The sequence below is a fragment of the Crocuta crocuta genome, unplaced genomic scaffold, assembly GCF_008692635.1.
Source record: "Crocuta crocuta isolate KB4526 unplaced genomic scaffold, BGI_CrCroc_1.0 scaffold53, whole genome shotgun sequence".
Taxonomy (NCBI): Eukaryota; Metazoa; Chordata; class Mammalia; order Carnivora; family Hyaenidae; genus Crocuta; species Crocuta crocuta.
Genome location: NW_027529432.1, coordinates 2414586 through 2431447, shown reverse-complemented (window position 1 = coordinate 2431447; position 16862 = coordinate 2414586). Strand labels below are relative to the sequence as shown.

The 16862-nt window shown below is 59.2% G+C and overlaps 1 protein-coding gene across 1 annotated transcript in view; it reads right to left on the bottom strand.

The window, feature by feature from the left end:
* Nucleotides 1-505: 505 nt before the first annotated feature.
* The window catches only part of FRMD8 (FERM domain containing 8), a 20695-nt gene continuing 4338 nt past the window's right edge, over nucleotides 506-16862 (bottom strand). Inside the window, exons 4-10 of the mRNA XM_077759781.1 lie at nucleotides 14088-14215; nucleotides 13568-13767; nucleotides 11507-11731; nucleotides 9332-9455; nucleotides 8252-8395; nucleotides 3790-3994; nucleotides 506-749 (exon numbers count right to left, since the gene is read on the bottom strand). Of these exons, the coding sequence (XP_077615907.1) occupies nucleotides 631-749; nucleotides 3790-3994; nucleotides 8252-8395; nucleotides 9332-9455; nucleotides 11507-11731; nucleotides 13568-13767; nucleotides 14088-14215 (1145 nt within the window). The 3' untranslated portion in view covers nucleotides 506-630. The remainder of the gene's footprint in view (nucleotides 750-3789; nucleotides 3995-8251; nucleotides 8396-9331; nucleotides 9456-11506; nucleotides 11732-13567; nucleotides 13768-14087; nucleotides 14216-16862) is intronic.

The window sequence follows — 16862 nt, the reverse complement described above, 5'->3', positions numbered from 1 at the left end:
GCACAAGAGGCCTGAGTGAGGGGCCCAGGACGCCCCCGGAGCCAGGCCCTGCTGGCTCCCTCCAGTTCCAGCCGGCCAGGGAGGGCGTGGGGAGGGGGGCAGCTCGCCTGCTCGGGTCCTCCCGTGGCTCAGTGCACGGAGGCCCCCTCCTGCCCCACAGCGCCATGGCCAGACGGGCAGCGAGGGGGGAATGCGGCGGAAGGAATGTGGCGACGTGGTCATCAGGGTCCAGGGAGGAGACCAAAGACACACACTGGATCTGCAGGTCCCGAGCCCTATTTGCCGGCCGCCTGCCATCAGAGCCGCCACCGAGGACTCCAGAGCAGGGGACACTGTCCATCTCGAGAGGGGCACGAAGGCAAGTCCCTGGCTGGGAGGAGGCGGCCAGGGCCTCCTGAGATGCTCCCGAGACGGCGGTGGGGCTGGGTCCAGGGGAGGGCGGTGGGCTGCGAGGGAGACCGCTCGGGGGTCCCCGGCCAGCTCGGCGCAGCCCGCGTCCCATCCCACGCAAAGAAGCCACTTCCTCCCTCCCTGAGGTAGCCCTCCTGCCCGGCGCCTGGTCCCGGCCCTCAGGGAGAAGAGCGCTCGGCCAGGCCTCCCCTGCGCCCTCCCCCTGCCCGGCCGCTGCCCTCAGCCCTGCTCCAGGCTGTCAGTGGGCTGCACCACGGTGTAGCTCCCCTGGCCCATGGACAGCTGCCGGCTGAAGAAGGACGTGGTGCGCTTCGGTTTCACCCGCTTGATCTGCTGACCTGTCAAGGAATATGAGGAACACGCTGAGGGAGGGCTTCCCGAGGTGGGGTGGTCCGCGCCCCTGGAGCCTGAATTCCGAGTCGGTTCAGACCCAGTCTCCTCACTGGACCCACCAATCATCTGGACCTTAGTCCCAGAGCCCACGTCTTCTACCGGGGGTAGGGGTGGGGAGGGGCGGGGCAGGTGGCCAGCCTTGCAAATTTGGGTTTGCATTTGATGCTGGGCCAGCTGTGCTGAGGAGCTTTTGCTAAACCCAGTTCAAGAACAGACCAAAGAGGGGCGCCCGGGGGGCTCAGTCGGTTAACGTCCGACTTCAGCTCAGGCTGATCTCCTGGTTCGTGAGATCGAGCCCCGCACTGGGCTCTCTGCTGTCGGCGTGGACCCCGCTTTGGATCCTTTGTCCTCCTCTCTCTCTGCCACTCCTTGGCTAGCGCTCTTTCTTTCTCTCTCTCAAAAATAAAAATAAACATAAAAAAAAAAAGAACAGACCAAAGAAACAAAACTAGACTAGCAACACAGACTAACTGGCTCGAGGTGAGCCTTGATAAAACAGATGGAATTCTTACAAGTTAGAATTTCAGGCCAGGTGACCAAGGTCAACACCAATGGTCACAAGTCATGTTGATAATGCACTTCTGATGTGATGTGATAAAAATGGCACTTTACTTCTATGACCTTCCTCCCTAACCCACAGCTCCTGCCTACTGACAAGGAAAACCTCAGGCAAATCCCAATAATGCGGCATCCTACAATATCCCTGAATAGTCATCTTCAAACTGTCAAGGTCACTGAAAACAAGGGAAATCTGAGAAACGATCACAGCCTGGAGGTGCCTACACAGACGTGGTGCTAAGTGCAGTGGGGCATCTTGGCTGGGGTCCTGCCGCCTTGAAAAGGGGCATTAGGTTAAACTGAAGGACTTTAATTAATGGGGCGCCTGGGTGGCTTAGTCGGTTAAGCGTCCGACTTTCGCTTAGGTCATGATCTCGCAGTTCGTGGGTTCGAGCCCCGCGTCGGGCTCTGTGCTGACTGCCAGCTCAGAGCCTGGAGCCTGTTTCAGAGTCTGTGTCTCCCTCTCTCTCTGACCCTCCCCTGCTCACGCTGTCTCTCTCTCTCTCTCTCTCCTAGAAACAAATTAAAAAAAATTAAAAAAGAAAAAATAATACTGTATCAGTATCAGTTCGTTAATTATAACGAATATACCATATTAACCTAAGACGTTAACTAAAAAATCGAGCAACAAAAGAAAAAGAAGACAACAGAAATGAACAATCCATGAAGAAAATACAAATGGCCATGCATAGAAAAATAGCCCAACTTCACTAATATTCAAATACCAACCCAAGCAAGTTCTCTGTCAGTGTGATGGGGGATGGGCAGGTGGGGGGGTGCGCAACGTCTTCTGGGAGGGGCGCAAGTGGGCACGCCGCCTGGCACCGCAACCCTGTTTCTAGGAACTTATCCTGAGGAAATGGTGCAGATTCTAAGCAAGGAGTTAGCTGTAGCCGTGTTGTTGGTAGTGGCTGAAGACTGGAAATAATGGTCGTGTCCCACCCCAGGGAGCGCGGTGACAGCCTGCTGGCCATTCCAAGGGAGACTGGGGGGACAGTCATGTTACTGAAAAATTATTCTGCTGTTTCTCTTTATAAAAATGACACGCGTGGGGCGCCTGGGTGGCTCAGTCAGTTAAGCATCCGACCTCGGCTCAGGTCATGAGCTCACCGTTTGTGAGTTCGAGCCCTGCATTGGGCTCTGTGCTGACAGCTCAGAGCCTGGAGCCTGCTTCAGATTCTGGGTCTCCCTTGCTCTCTGCCCCTCCCCCACTCACGCTCTGTCTCTGTTTCAAAAAAAAAAAAACAAATTAAAAAAAAAAATGACGTGCTTGTAGTAAAAAATGTAGGGGCGCCTGCGTGGCTCAGTTGGTTAAGTGTCTGACTTGTTTTGGTTCGGGTCATGACTTCAGTTTGTGAGTTCAGCCCCGCATCAGGCTCGGTGCGGACAATACAGAGCCTGCTTGGGATTCTCTCTCTCCCTCTCTCTCTGCTCCTCCTGTGCTCTCTCTGTCTTTCAAAAATAAACTTCAAAAAACATTTTAAAAAATGACGTGCTTGTGATAAATATGTAAATACTGCAAAGACGCACAAAGAAAAAGCAAAAGTGACAGTCATTCTCCACCACAGCTGGGGTGTCCCTCCCTCTGCACGCGGATGCAGGTTTGTGTGGGTTGTCCTATTACCCGATTCTTATTACTTGGTCTTATTTTGTGAACATCTTGCCACTTATTAAAATTTTCTTAATGTTTATTTATTTTTGAGAGAGAGAGAGAGAGAGAGAGACGGAGCATGAGCAGGGGAGGGGCAGAGAGAGAGGGAGACACAGAATCTGAAGCAGCTCCAGGTTCCAAGCTGTCAGCACAGGGCCCGATGTGGGGCTCGAACCCATAAACCGTGAGATCATGACCCGAGCCGAAGTCGGACGCTCAACTGACTGAGCCACCCAGGCGCCCCTACATCTTGCCACTTAAATGTAGGTCTTCGTTACTGCATTTAAAACCTTCTTATTTTGGAATGAATCTAGATTTTTCGAGAAGCTGCAAAGGTAATCACACACGTTCCCATGTGCCCTTGTCCAGCTTCTCCTGAGGCTGACGCCCTCCGTCAGCATCGTACGTTTGCCAAAACTGAAACGTAAACCCCGGTGCGATACGATGAACGGAGCACAGACTCCTGGACGCCCCCAGTTCTCTGGCACACGCCCTCCGTGCGCCCCAGGGCCCGGTCTCGGACAGCCCACTGCCCTTTCCCCAGCTGCCCTGATTCCACCGGATGTGGCCCCGGGTTTCTGTCCCCACTGAACTCATGGACATCTAGTTTCTAGTTTGTCCCGTCTGGACACTGCTGCAGGGAACATCTGCGGACGCAGCGGTGACACGGCCAGAAAAGGGCTCTCCCGCCAGGGCCCCAGAGGCCCCGTTCCCACTCACAGAGCGTATGTGCACGTGCGCGTGCATGATGTGAGCGTGCGCGGGCACGTGCTCACCTTCCTCCACGTAGTCGATGGTGGACAGGTGCTGGAGGCGGCTGCACACCACGCTGTCCTGTCTCCGCAGCTGCGGCCGCTGAGCCGGAGGGGCCAGGGGGCCGGCGGCCGAGGGCGGGCCGGACACGGTCTCCTGGGGGGCGGCGAGCTCCGAGGCCTGGTTCAGCTCAATGCAGTACTCGATGAGGCCGCTCATCAGCTCGGCCTGGGGAGGAGAGAGGGGCCGCCCTGAGGCCTGGGCGGTGAGCCGCGGCCTTTCCACACTCTGCAGAGGGGGACGGACGAGGTGGCCGGGCCCCTGCCTTCTGCAGGGGAGGAGGGGGCAGATGAGGAAGCAAACAGCATTCACACAAGGAAGGAAGGGGGGATCAGGTGCTCTGAGAGCAGAGGGACAGGGGAGGCAGCCACCTGGGGGTGACTTCGGGAGGTCAGTCCCGGAGGATGAGTAGGGGGCCCTGTCTCGGGTCTGAGAGGTGGGCTGGGCAGGAAAGAGCATTCCAGGCGGAAGGCCGTGCACCATGGGCGGCAGCAGTCAGGCCGGATGGGGAGAGGAGCTCAGCTGTGGGCACACGGTGCGGTGCGGAAGGAAGAGGGCCCAGCCGGAACCTTCTGGGGGGGAGGGAGCGGAGAGAGCTGCCTGACAGAGGCACCTGCGGGCCCGTGAGGAAGGCGGTGGCGGTCAGGTCACGGGGCCGAGGGTGGGGGTGCGGGGGGTGCCCTCTGAGCACGTTCTTCAAACGTGACACCTTCTCAACCAATCTTAAATGTAACACGTGTAACATAAAAGGTGAAGTGAGCGCGTGTCAGCGAGCAGAGTCCGGACACCATGTGATGGGACACCGGGGGTCTGATGGATCCGCAGACAGACAGCGGCGGCGGCTGGAGGCCCTCAGCGCGCTTCCTGAGCGCCTACCCCGCGCCGGGTCTCCCACGGAGAGCGGGACATACAGGGACCAAGGAGGACGAACGGCTGCCTCATGCTCCCCAGAGGAGGGCCCACAGGGGAGGGGCAGAGGCCTAGGGGATGGCCCCGCGCTGACAGAGAAGCCGCCCGGCACACGTGCCCACACGGCGCAGCCCCAGGCCTCTCTGAAGCAACACCAGCCGCCCCGGGGAGGGGGAGCAGGGCAGGAAACCCCGCCGGGGCCCAGAAGGAAGAGCCGGCATCCATTCTCCGCACCCGCCTCCTCTGCCCACGGAAAGACTCGGCCACGCGGAGCGGGCCACTCGGCTGGCGAACGGGAGGGCAGCCGGTGGGGACAGAGGACCCCGGGCTGTAAGCACGACAGGGAAGCCCTCGAAGTTCCCTGGAACGAAAGCTCAATCACAGCGTGATGCTTCTGAGGTCCAGGGAGCCTGCCACTCAAAGGACACCACGTCCGACCAAATTAATATCCGTTCAGGATAAAGCTTGGCAAAGCAGTAACAGAAGGGAGCTTCCTCCACCTGATGGTGGGGGGTGTCTGTGAAAAACCTGCAGCTACTTCCCCCCAAGGTCAGGAGCAAGTCAGGATGTCTGCTCGCACCTACTCAACCCTGTACCGAAAAGTCAGGCAGGACAAACAGAGGCACACACACTGGGGGGTCAGAATACGACTGTCCCCGTTCACAGAACGACATGGCTGTCTACAGAGCAAACCCTGAAGACTCTGCAACAAAACTATTAGAACCAGTGAGTGAATTTAACAAAGTTGCAGGATATGCGATTATGGATATAACAAAATCAACTGTATTTTTTTTTAAACTTTTTCTTCTAGAGAAAGAGAGTGAGTGTAGGAGAGGGGGAGAGAGAGAGAGAGAGAGAGAGAGAGAGGATCTTAAGCAGGCTCCAAGCTCACGGGGCTTGATCCCACAACCCTGGGATCATGACCTGAGCTGAAATTCAAGGGTTAGACAGATGCTTAGCCAACTGAAGCACCCAGGCGCCTCCAAATCAACTGTACTTCTACATACCACAATGAAATGAACGTGGATATTTAAAGAGGGGATGTTTGTCTCCCCCTTTTTCTTCTTCCTGTTGTGGAGCATGTAGATGTGATGGCTGGAGCTGAAGCAGCCATACTGGACCGTGAGGTGAATTTAAGAGAAGAGAATGTGCATGGTAGAGAAACAAGGTTAAAGGACTCTGAGTTCACAATAACAGATCTGGACCGCCTACCTATAAGGTTATGTTAGAGAAAAATAAACTTTTATGTTATTAAAAACCAAATAAATAAAAATAAATGAAAAAGTACCATCTAGGGTAGCACGAAAGAAAGGAAGAAAGAAAAAAAGAAAGAAAGAAAGAAAGAAAGAAAGAAAGAAAGAAAGAAAGAAAGAGGAAGGAAGGAAGGAAGGAAGGGAGAAAAAAGAACCTTATGTATAAGTATAATAAAAGATAGACAATATCTCTACGCTGACAACTATAAAGTATTAGAGAAAGAAATCAAAGCCAAATACAGGAAGACATAGAAATAGTTGGCCTGGAAGACTTCGCATGTCAATTCTCTCCAAAATTAATCTATAAATTTAATGGAATCTTAATCTAAATCTCAGAAGACTTTTAGGGGAGGAGGGGCAGCAATCAGCAAGCTCTTCCTTTTTTTTTTTAATTTATTTCTGAGAGAGAGACAGCATGAGCAGGGGAGGATCAGAGAGAGAGGGAGACACCGAATCTGAAACAGGCTCCAGGCTCTGAGCTAGCTGTCAGCACAGAGCCCGATGCGGGGCTCGAACCCATGAACCGTGAGATCATGACCTGAGCCGAAGTTGGACGCTTAACCAACTAAGCTGCCCATGGGCCCTAGCAAGCTCTTCCTAAAATTCATATGGAAATGCAAAGTAACTGGGAGAGTCAAAAACAATTTTGGAAAAGAACAAAGTTCTGGAAATCACACCTGATTTCAAGTTCACTATCAAGTTGCAGTTAGCAGTACAGTAGGTTTATTAGTGAAAGACAAACACGTAGATCAAGGGCACAGGACAGACAATCCAGAAATAGACCCACACACCTGGCCGACCGGATTTCAACAGAGACGCAAGGGCAATTCAATGAAGAAAGGGTGGTCTTTTCAACAGATAACACTGGAACAAAAAGAAAAAAGAGAGAGAGACAGAGAAAGAGAATGTTGATCTACATATCACACTTCATGTAAAAAATTAACAAAACGGAGGGACGGTGAGCAGCAAGCACGCATCCGCGTGACTGCTGTGGACAGCTGGCAGTGTCTCAAGGGAGCGCATGCTGACCTGGGGGCCTAGCCGTCCCACTCCTGGGGGGACAGCCACATATGCGCATAGAGGACATGCACACCAGTGATCATGACAGCGCTGCTGGCAACAGTCCCAAACGGGAAACCCGAGTGTCCGTCAGCAACGGAATGGGAAAGTCAAGGCTGGCGAATGTAGACGCTGGGACACCAAGGGAGCCTTTCGAAAGATCAAGATCAAGCCACTGCCACCTGCAGCGGGGACAGAACACACACACACACACACACACACACACACACACACACACAGCCGAGCGGAAGAAACCAAACAGAAGAGAACTCACTGAGGAACCTGCTGCCAGAAGGTTGAGAAACAGGCAGAACGACTCGNAGATGTGTTACGTGGGTTTATTTTCAGAAAACCTGTTGAGCTGCACACTTAGGATTTGGTAACTTTTCTCTCTGCAGAATCCAATAACACATTTACTTTAAAAAGGGGTCTAGCCTAGTGATGTAAGAATTACAGTCATCGGGGGCGCCTGGGTGGCTTAGTCGGTTAAGCGTCCGACTTTCGCTTAGGTCATGATCTCGCGGTTCGTGGGTTCGAGCCCCGCGTCAGGCTCTGTGCTGACTGCCAGCTCAGAGCCTGGAGCCTGTTTCAGAGTCTGTATCTCCCTCTCTCTCTGACCCTCCCCTGCTCACGCTCTCTCTCTCTCTCCTAGAAATAAATAAAATATTTAAAAAAAAAAAAAAAAGAATTACAGTCATCGGCAGAAAGTGGGGACAGCCACGTATGCGAAGCCGTGGTAGGGAAGAGCTCGTGGACGCTAGGCCCGGGTGTCAGAGGAGGCACCGCAGGGGACAGGAGTGTCCAGGAGCTCACGGTCAAGCTGTGCTGGGGACAGAGGACAGACAGGACAGACATCTGTGCATTGGGTGTGGCAGGGCAGAGGCCACTGGGCTTGCAGCAGGGAGGTGCGGGGGTGGGGGCTGTGTGCAGGGAGTGAAACAAAGGCGCTGAGGGGCCTTCGCCCTGCCACGCCTGCTCCTCCTCTGAGAGCGCCCAACTCCCGGGGGGCAGGGGGCCGATGCGGGCTGCTCACACGGCCACAAGCCCAGAGTGGCCTCCGCAAACCGGGCCTCTGACTCACAAGGGTGGCTCCTGCCTACCCTGGTCCCCAGGCCCTCAGCAGCCGTCTTGCCTCCTTGTCAGCCAGCCGGGAGCCTCCAGGACCCCACCCCGACCTCGTCCCGGCGCACACCACGCCCGCTACCTGCTTGGAGTAGATCTTGAGCAGCCTGTTGACCGGGGTGCCCTCACTGTCCCCATCGAACTCCAGCCACAGGACAGACTCCTCCTCCTCGGGGGAGGTGTGGTCCCACGACAGCTCCTGGAAACGCAGGCCCAGCAGGACGTGCTGGCCAGCAGGAGGGAGACACAGGGCTGGGATTCTCGGAGCCGCGCCTACTCCCCCGCCCCAGCCTGCTCAGGTGACATCGGGAGGGGACAGCTGGCCGGGCCATTTACTGCCAAGGCTGAGTCTGAACTCCTGTGTCAGCTTCTTGGAGGAGTCCCTGCTTTCATCAGACCCTCAGAAGGGGTTGTGGTCTGGGGGGGGCGGAGAGCCCCTGGCCCCCAGCGCTACTCTCCAGCCGGTCAAGCCCCTCACAGCTGGGGCAGTCATGTGGGGGAAGAAGCAGGCGTGGGGGGCTTGTGCACCAGATCAGCGGGGGCATCCCAGCAGGCTGAGCCGCGCTCTGGCCCAGCATGTTTGGGCACAGGTGCCCAGGAGGGGCTGGGGTCCCTCTCTGGGGACAAGTCACCCAAAACTTTTCTGCTGACTTAGGAGAGACTCCTGCCCAAGTGCAGAGAAAATCCCCATGGGCCAGGATGCCGATGCCACTGTCTACACAGGGAACCAACAGCCAGCCTGCGCCAAATGCAGGCGAAGAAGCCCGACCCGGGCAGCCAGGGAGGGCTTCTAGCCGTGAGGCTTTTCTGGAAAACCACCAGCTAGTCTCCAGCCATCGGTCCAGCGGAGCGCCCAGGCCAGATCCCCTCCACCCAGAGGCCTGAATCCCAGCCGCGGCCTCCCCTTGCCCGAGCCGCCCTCCTGCCCAGCACGCTAGGCGGAGAAGCTGATCTGGAGGGGACCCCAAGGAGGCTCCCAGGATGATGCTGGAAGGCCCAGGGAGCATCCAACAGGGAGGGAAGCCAGACAGGCCACCCAGTTGGCTTCGAGGCCAACCGCTGGCCCGCGAGAACCAGGAAGGCCTGGGTGAGCACCCCATGCCCTGTCCAGCGAGGCTCCCTGTCCCCAAGCCAGGTCCTGCCCTGGAGGAGCTGGGCTTACCTTCTCCCTGCTGTCGATGACATGCACTCCCTCCAGACTGATGGCCACAACCACTGGCTTTCGCCCGCCCCGGTGCAAAAAGCCCTGGGCCGGCTTGTCAACCTCACCGTGGAAGAAGGCACACCTGGGGAGGGGAATTGCCATCAGCCGGTCACCTCCAGCACCAGGAGGTTGCCACCAGCATCCGGGGTCTGGGTTCACCCTCCCCAGTGCTCTGGCCCCAGGCCCTGTGCTGGGCATATGAGAAGTTTAAGCTGTTTTGGCGACTGATGGTTAAATGGAAACCTGCCCCTGGGGAGGGAGAAACCGAGCGGGGGTGGAAGGGAGGCTTCCTGGAGGTGGTGGCATCTGCCCCGACCATGCAAGACAGGGAGGCTTGAACAGGCTGGGGGAGGAACGGAGGAAAGGCAGGCTCCTCAGATGGAGAGGAGTGTGACCCTGGGAGTGGGACAGAGGAGGTCACGTCTGGGTACCCGCCAGGAGGGGCTGGGGCTGAGGCTGCTGGAGGTGGCCAAGCCGTATCAGGGTTGGGAGAACTCGCTCCCCACCGTCTGTCAGGCCAAGACCCTTCAGCAGCAGTGGGGTCCAGCTGCACCTGCCCGGGGGCCACGAGGGAACGGGGGCCACCCAGGGAGGCTTCGGGCTTGACATGGGGAAGGGGAAAAGGTGTAGTGGCCTCGGCACACCAACTCATCGAGCCACCACCCTCTCCCCCTGCCCCGCCACGTCCTTCCCTCTCCTACGTCTGCCTGGCCCGCCGCCCCCTCGCACCAGGCGCAGCCCAGAGTCCTTGCTGAACCCCACCCCCGTGACTGCCCGCACCCTCACTCCCGGAGCGGCCGGGAGACAAGCACGTGCTGCGTCCGAGGCCTGAGAGCAGCCTCGCTCCTGGAAGACTTCTCCAGGTTCAGCGGATGGCTGGGACTCCTGCTTCTCCGAGGGCACGGAAGCCACCAGAAGCAGCCACTTGGCTACCCTCATCTCAGTTTCTCACCCTCTGTCGGATCAGCCCCATCCGTACACACACACATTTCACGCATCATAAAAATTAAAAGCCTCCGCCCCCATATCCACCCACAAATGCTGCATCCCTTGACTCCACTGCACAGCACTGACCCCAGAAGCAGCGGGCCACACCCGCTGCCTTCTGTCCCTTCTCTCTCCTCCACCCACTGCCACCCCACGGTGCTGGAACCAAGGTCTATCATCAGCCACACAGGGCACGTTGAATTCGACCCGGAAGCAGCAGCCTGGGACACTTCGTCACTTCCTCCTCCATGACACTTCCCTCTGCCCGCCTCACTGGCCCAGGGCCTCCGTGTGCCTGTCCACGCGCACCTCCTTGGCCATGTCTTTGGGCTCTAGGTTTCAGACCCCCCCAAACGCTGATGCTCACCAACTACTGCCGACTCTAGACTCAGAGACCTAACCGCCCGTCCGCCAGCTGGGTATCCGGGGAGCATCTCAAAATCAACACGTCGAAAACCACACCCCCAGCCTTCCCCGGCCAATTCCGGGGCACGGTCCCCTCCCGGCCGATGACACCATCTTCATTTGCTCGGGCCGCATACCTGCAGTTCCCTCTCTTCTCCTTCATCTGCTGCCCTGTACATCTGTCCAGCAAATTCTGTCGACACTCCCCTCAACGTCTCCGGCATCTGACCACGTCTCAGCTCCTGCGCTATTACCACCCAGCCCGAGCCGTCTCTCCCCTTCGGGGCATGGTCACGCTGTCCTCACTGGTCACCTCACCGGTCTCTCCTCTGCTTCCGCTGCTGGCTCTCTTCCCCCCAGAAAGGCAGCCTCACCAGGCAGGGCCCGGGTCTCTGCTCACCGAGGTCTCGCCAGTGCCCCGGCTACGGGCACGCACAGGTCCCCGAGAGCTACTGACCACTGCCGGCGGCGCAGAGAACCGGCTACGTGCAAGGTCAGCAGGCCCAGCAGCCAAGTGACCGTGGCGGTGGAAGGAGAGTCGCCTGGCCTGCGGCAGGAGCAAGGGGAGGGCAGGGGTCCAGCTCGGCGCCTGTGGGGCCCGAGGTGCCGGCATCAAGACGCAGCTCACGTGAGGGCAGGGCACGGCTGGCGCAGAGGGGGCACCCCAGCAGAGGCCACGACACATGGCTGGGCTGTCAGGGGAGGGGACAGCAGAGACCCCAGGGCCAGGGAGTCGCTCACCCGTAAAAGGGCAGCTCGTGGCTCTTGAGGAGGTAGGCACGGTAGTGGGTGCCGAGGGAGGGCTCGTGCTCGCCCTCGCTGCCGACCGCATCCTTCACCTGGCAGTAGGCATTGAGCAGGCCCTGCTCGCCTGGCCCGGCCTTGGCCCCGCGGCCCCGGAGCGCAGCGAAGAGCCCGTGGCTCCGCTTACAGAGGTGGGCGGGGAGGAAGGAGTCCAGCTTCTCCCTGCGGAGAGGGAAAGAGGGGTGCCCGGCGTGAGGAGGGGCTCCGGGGCTGGGGCCTGCCAGAGGGGCCGAGGTCCCCGGGGGGCAGCATGCTCACGGGCCAGGGCAGGCGAGGCCCCGGACGAGGACCGCCAGCGAGCCCACTGCCACGAGCCCTGCGGCAAGCGTGGCTGGCGACAGGCCCGGAGGACAGGCCGGGAGACCAAAGGGGCGGCCGCAACCAGGCCCGCCGCACAGCCAGCCTGTGGCCGGAGGATTTGGGCGCAGTGTCTGTGTCACTGAGTCAGGAAGGTTTGGATTTTTGAGCCAGTGGAACTTTTACGACTCAAAAACGGCGGCAAGTGACCTTCATACACCTCTCCACACGTTTTCTGCCAAACAGGGATATTCAAAAACACCCTGTCAAACCACAATCCATGAACACAGGTTCAAGAAGGAAAGGATGATTCCGACTGCTCATGACCACAAAGTAAGAACCTCGGCGTAATCATGCTGTTCCCGCGTCAGGCAGCGCTCTGACCGCGTGGGCAGCGCACCGGCTGCTGCCAGCCGACCACAGCCGGAGCTCTGTCTCTGAGCAGCGAGCACTTTCTCAGAGGCCCAACCGCCCCAGGGATAAAATAAGGACATTAACCGCTGGTAGCATGGAGGGGCGCCAGCAGGTGCCCGGCACCTAACAAATACCACTGAGGTTATCATTTTTCACCACAGAGGGGAGGGGTCTCTCCTGGGACTTCAGGCCAACGGAACAGCCCAGGCCACCCCTGGCCAGCGGGAGGGCCGAGGAGAGGAAGGAACTCGCCGGCCTGGTGGCCCAACAGCAGGGCGGTGTGAGGAGGGGTGGCCGGGGGGGGCCGCCACCCTCCTCGGGGCTGCCGTGGGCACTTTCATTGCTTGTGCTCTTGTATCCTGTCTTCCAGCAACAGCCCTCACTCGTCATCTGGAAATCCAGTCTCCCCACACCCATCCGTGGGGCCGGGGCGGGCTCAGGGCGGGCCCATCAGCGCTCTGGCCACCACATCTCAGCCAAGGGAAGGGGACCTCAGGGTGAGCGTGAGGACTCTTGTGCATAAGGGAGGAGGCCTCTCCTGACACACAACTGTTGCGGCCATCCGGCCTGCCTGCCTGTGAGCCGGCCCAGAGGACACAGGGCTGGGCTGGGTGGTCCCTGTGGGGCCTCAGCTATTAGTCACCTGGCACAGGGCCCTGTCTCTGCACATCCTCTCCCCCAGCACGCCGCCTGCCCAGTGCAGGGGGGAGGAGCCTGGGGTCCAGGAGCACCCTGTGCTGAAAGTTCGTCTTCACTGCAATTAGCTCTAAACCTCAGGATCATTGTGCAGGGAGGTCAGAGTCCGGCCTGGTGTGCTTCCGGGGCAGACTGACTTCTCACCGCAGAGAGCACTGCTTCTTGAGCGGGGCTGGGAAGCACAGAGCCAGCAAGCCGGAGTGTCTGGGCAATGGGGCCTCGTCCCTGTAGTTCGGAACTAAGCCGGACTGTCACTGGTGACTGGGGTCAGGATCGGGTCAGTCCCGGGCTGTGACCTGGGAAGAACCAGCCCACCTCTCCCCTGCCCGACCTCCGATGGAGGCTCCAGCCCTGTGCACACCCGCGGCTCCTCTCACAGGCGTCACTTCACCCAAATCTCCCACTTCTCAGGCCCTTCGGCCCAGAGCAGATGAGGGAAAGGAGGCTCAGAGAGGTGGGGTGACTCGCCCAAGGTCACACAGCGTCAGGGCCTGCCTACACCTCCTGACTCCAGACCCTGTCAGATCATCCAGGACTCCAGGACAAGCGTCCCGCCCCCGTGCCCCCGCCTCAGGTCCCACCGGCCCTCACCTCACGGCGCAGGCGGTGGGCTGGCCAGGCTGGTAGGGCCCGAGCTGCACGCGGCACACCAGTGCGCCCAGGGCCTCGCAGTCCTCCAGGTCACATGGGTACCGTGCGGCCAGCACGTTGCCTTTGGCCTCCTCATAGAGCAGCCGCAGGACCTCCTCGTCGTGGATCTGCGGGCCGGTGTGGTAGGGGGGGCGGCTCAGCTGGGCCGGCGCACCAGCATCCCGGGCTCTACGGACANGCCCCCGCCACTGGCCCTGCCCTGCCCTGGCATCCCCCTCACCCACCACGCTGACAAAGCCCAAGGGCCGTCCAGGGACATGGCTTATCTCGCTGCGCTCGCAGACCCCCGGGGCCGCCCCCTCCGTTCCCCTTAAAGATCCTGTAAGACCTGGTAACTGCGACCCAAAGGCCCAAGGGGCTGCCTCCCCTGTCCCTGGCACAGACTGCCATCCACCACCCCCGCCCCCCAACACCGAGGACCCTCCCCGGGCAGGAGTGGCCGCTGGTGCCCGGGAGAGACGCGGGCCAGCTGGCGGCGGCACTGACCCGCGACAACGTCGTCGTCGGGGGCGTCGGTGAAGCGGAGCAGCAGTTCCGGCCACTGGCGGCCCAGCTTGTAGGGCTGGTGCTTGGGCTTCAGCTGCACCTCTGTGGGGCGAGAGGGAAGCGGCCGTGTGTGTGGCCTCTGATCGCCACGACTGCCACCGCAAACGACGGCAACAATAATAGACGGCAGTCATGGCTGGTGCTAACAGAAGGTACGAGCATCCTGAACCCTCGCGAGTGGTTTATGCGCATCTGCTCTGTGATAACGCTACGCTCGCTTCACTCGTGCAGAGAAAGGAGGCGCAGAGAGGTTAAGTTACTTGTCCAAAGTCACACAACAGGCGAGAGAGGGTCAGGCCTCAGGCAGCACCAGCCTCTGATGTTCCCTACAGCATGAGGTGGTAGCTGATGGAAAGTGCCGGAGATGGCGGTACAGAAGAACCCAGCACTGCCATTAGGAAGCAAAGCCCAAAACTGATAACTGAGGCCCAAAGGCCCAAGACAACTGAGGCTGCCCTCTCCTACCCCCTGGTGAGCCGGGGCTTCCTCCTCGCCAGGCCCCACCCCCAGCATCTTTCCCAGGAACCCCAGCTGACCTTCATTCCATGCCATCCAGCTCGCCCACCCCATTTTCTCCTCGTTCCCTCTCCCACTCTGCTCCGGCCATACGGGCCTTCTTCAGTAGCTTGAATCTCCCCAGCGAGTCGGTGCCTCAGGACCTTTGTAAGTGCTGTTCCTCCTGCCTCAGGCATTCTCCCCCCTAGAGCCTCACATGACAGGCTGGCTTGGGTCTCAGTTCAAGCGTGTCCTTCCCCAGACCCTTCACTGAGGCGGCTCCCTCATCAACTTCCCCCAAGCCACTGCACCCTCATCTGGTTGTCTTTTCAGTATTTACCACTATGTGATGTCACCTCTCTGTCCAGACTGTACTGGCTGGGGAGTCCTCATGTCACCTGGGCAACAGTGCCTCTGTCCTGTTCACTGCTGTACCGCTGGCCCACCGCAGGCCCTCACATGGGTGGACAGAGTGGCCAAGGGCATCACTCGTGGCCCCTTGGCTCTGGGCAGCCAGCTGGCCCCGGGGCTCGACACCCCGGGCCAGGAATGAGAAAGCACTTTCATTTCATGCACCAGTGACCGGAGCCTTTGAGGAAGTCAGAGGCCACTTCCAAGCCACCAGTGATGAAGGAGGGTGGCTGCCGGGGGTGGAGGCGTGGGGAAGTGCCATCAACTAGCTACTCCTGCCCTCTGACCCCGCTTCCGACCCCTACCTCCTCCCAGAGGGCCGGGCGCCTTATCCTGCCAGCATAAAGCCAAGGGTTCTCATCCCTGTGCTTTGGGTTTCCATCTGGTCCTTAACCTTTTTTTTTTTTCTTTGAGATAGGGTGCAAGTAAGCCAGGAGCAGAAAGGGAGAAAGAAGCTAGGCTCGCCCAAAGCGGGGCTTGAACCCTCCTGAAGCAGGGCTCGCACTCACCCGAAGTGGGGCTCCAGCTCACCTGAAATGGGGCTCACTCACGAACCATGAATTCATGACCTGAGCCAAAGTTAGATGCTTAACCAACTGACCCACCCATGCACCCTTATCTGGTCCGTGATCTTAACCCAAAAGGACAGCCACATCCCCCAAGCTGCTCTCCCTCCTGCTCGCAGCCTCTCCCATCCACCCCTGCATTCAGCTTCCTCACACCCCTTTCTCCTCCAACGTTTCTCAGATATTCAGATTTCTCAGGGGCTCCTCGTCCCTCATTTCCAACCTAGATCCTTGCCCACATTCATCTGTCGCCGCCTCTGCCTCACCCAGTGGCAGCGTCCTCTCCCCTCCAAGAAAGGCTCCCTCTCCAACCCCAGCCCCTCCCCCCCGGCCACTCAGCGGGGGCTCTACATGCTTTCCACCTGGACGCTCCCGGGACGCCAGAGCCTGAGGGCCAGGAGGCCGTCCACTGAACAGGTGGGACACTGAAGCCCAAAGCGGGACAGTGCCTGCCCGAAGCCACCAAGAGTTAGTGGCAACCAGGACCACAGCTCCAGCACCACACTTAAGACTGCGACTTCCCCGAGGGCAGGGACGCCTTCGGTCCTGCTTCCCACTGTATCCCCGGAGTTTAGATCGCTGGTCCGCACGGGGCTGCTGGGAAGCGGCTCCGGACCTACTTGTGAGGTGACCAAGGTGACTGACTAGCTGGGACCCCTAGACACACTGAGGGGGGAGAGTGGACCCGGGGCAAAGGTGCCCTTCCTTCTGTCTACAGCCCAGCCCTGCCGCCGAGCCCCAGCAGCTCAGGGGACTCCCGTGATCAGAGCAGGACTACGTGGACCTGAGGCCCCACACTTTCAGATGGAACCTTCCCATCTGAAGGCTTTCACCCGAATGAGACCGATGGTCCCTGGAGCCTGCTCTGTGCGGAGTGGCACGGGCACTGAGAAGGACACGCATTCCTCAAACATCCAGCTTGAGGGGCGGCTCCAGCAGATGGCACCCCTCCCCCCCCACCACCCTGGGGCATCTGTCATAGCTTAATCTGGGGTTGGGGGGAAGCCAAGGGTTCCGAGGGGCCTGAGTCAAAGATGAAATGGCCTTTCAGCCTTCCTGGACCCAGCCAGGAAACCAAGTGGGCGCCGACTTTATGCTGGGGCCTCTCGCCACCCTCCTCCTGGACAGGATGGTGCCCAGCGTGCCCCAGGCTGGCCACACAGGCAGCCCATTCATGTTCTTGTGTGGGGGTGGGGGGGTGGGGGACAGGAATGGGA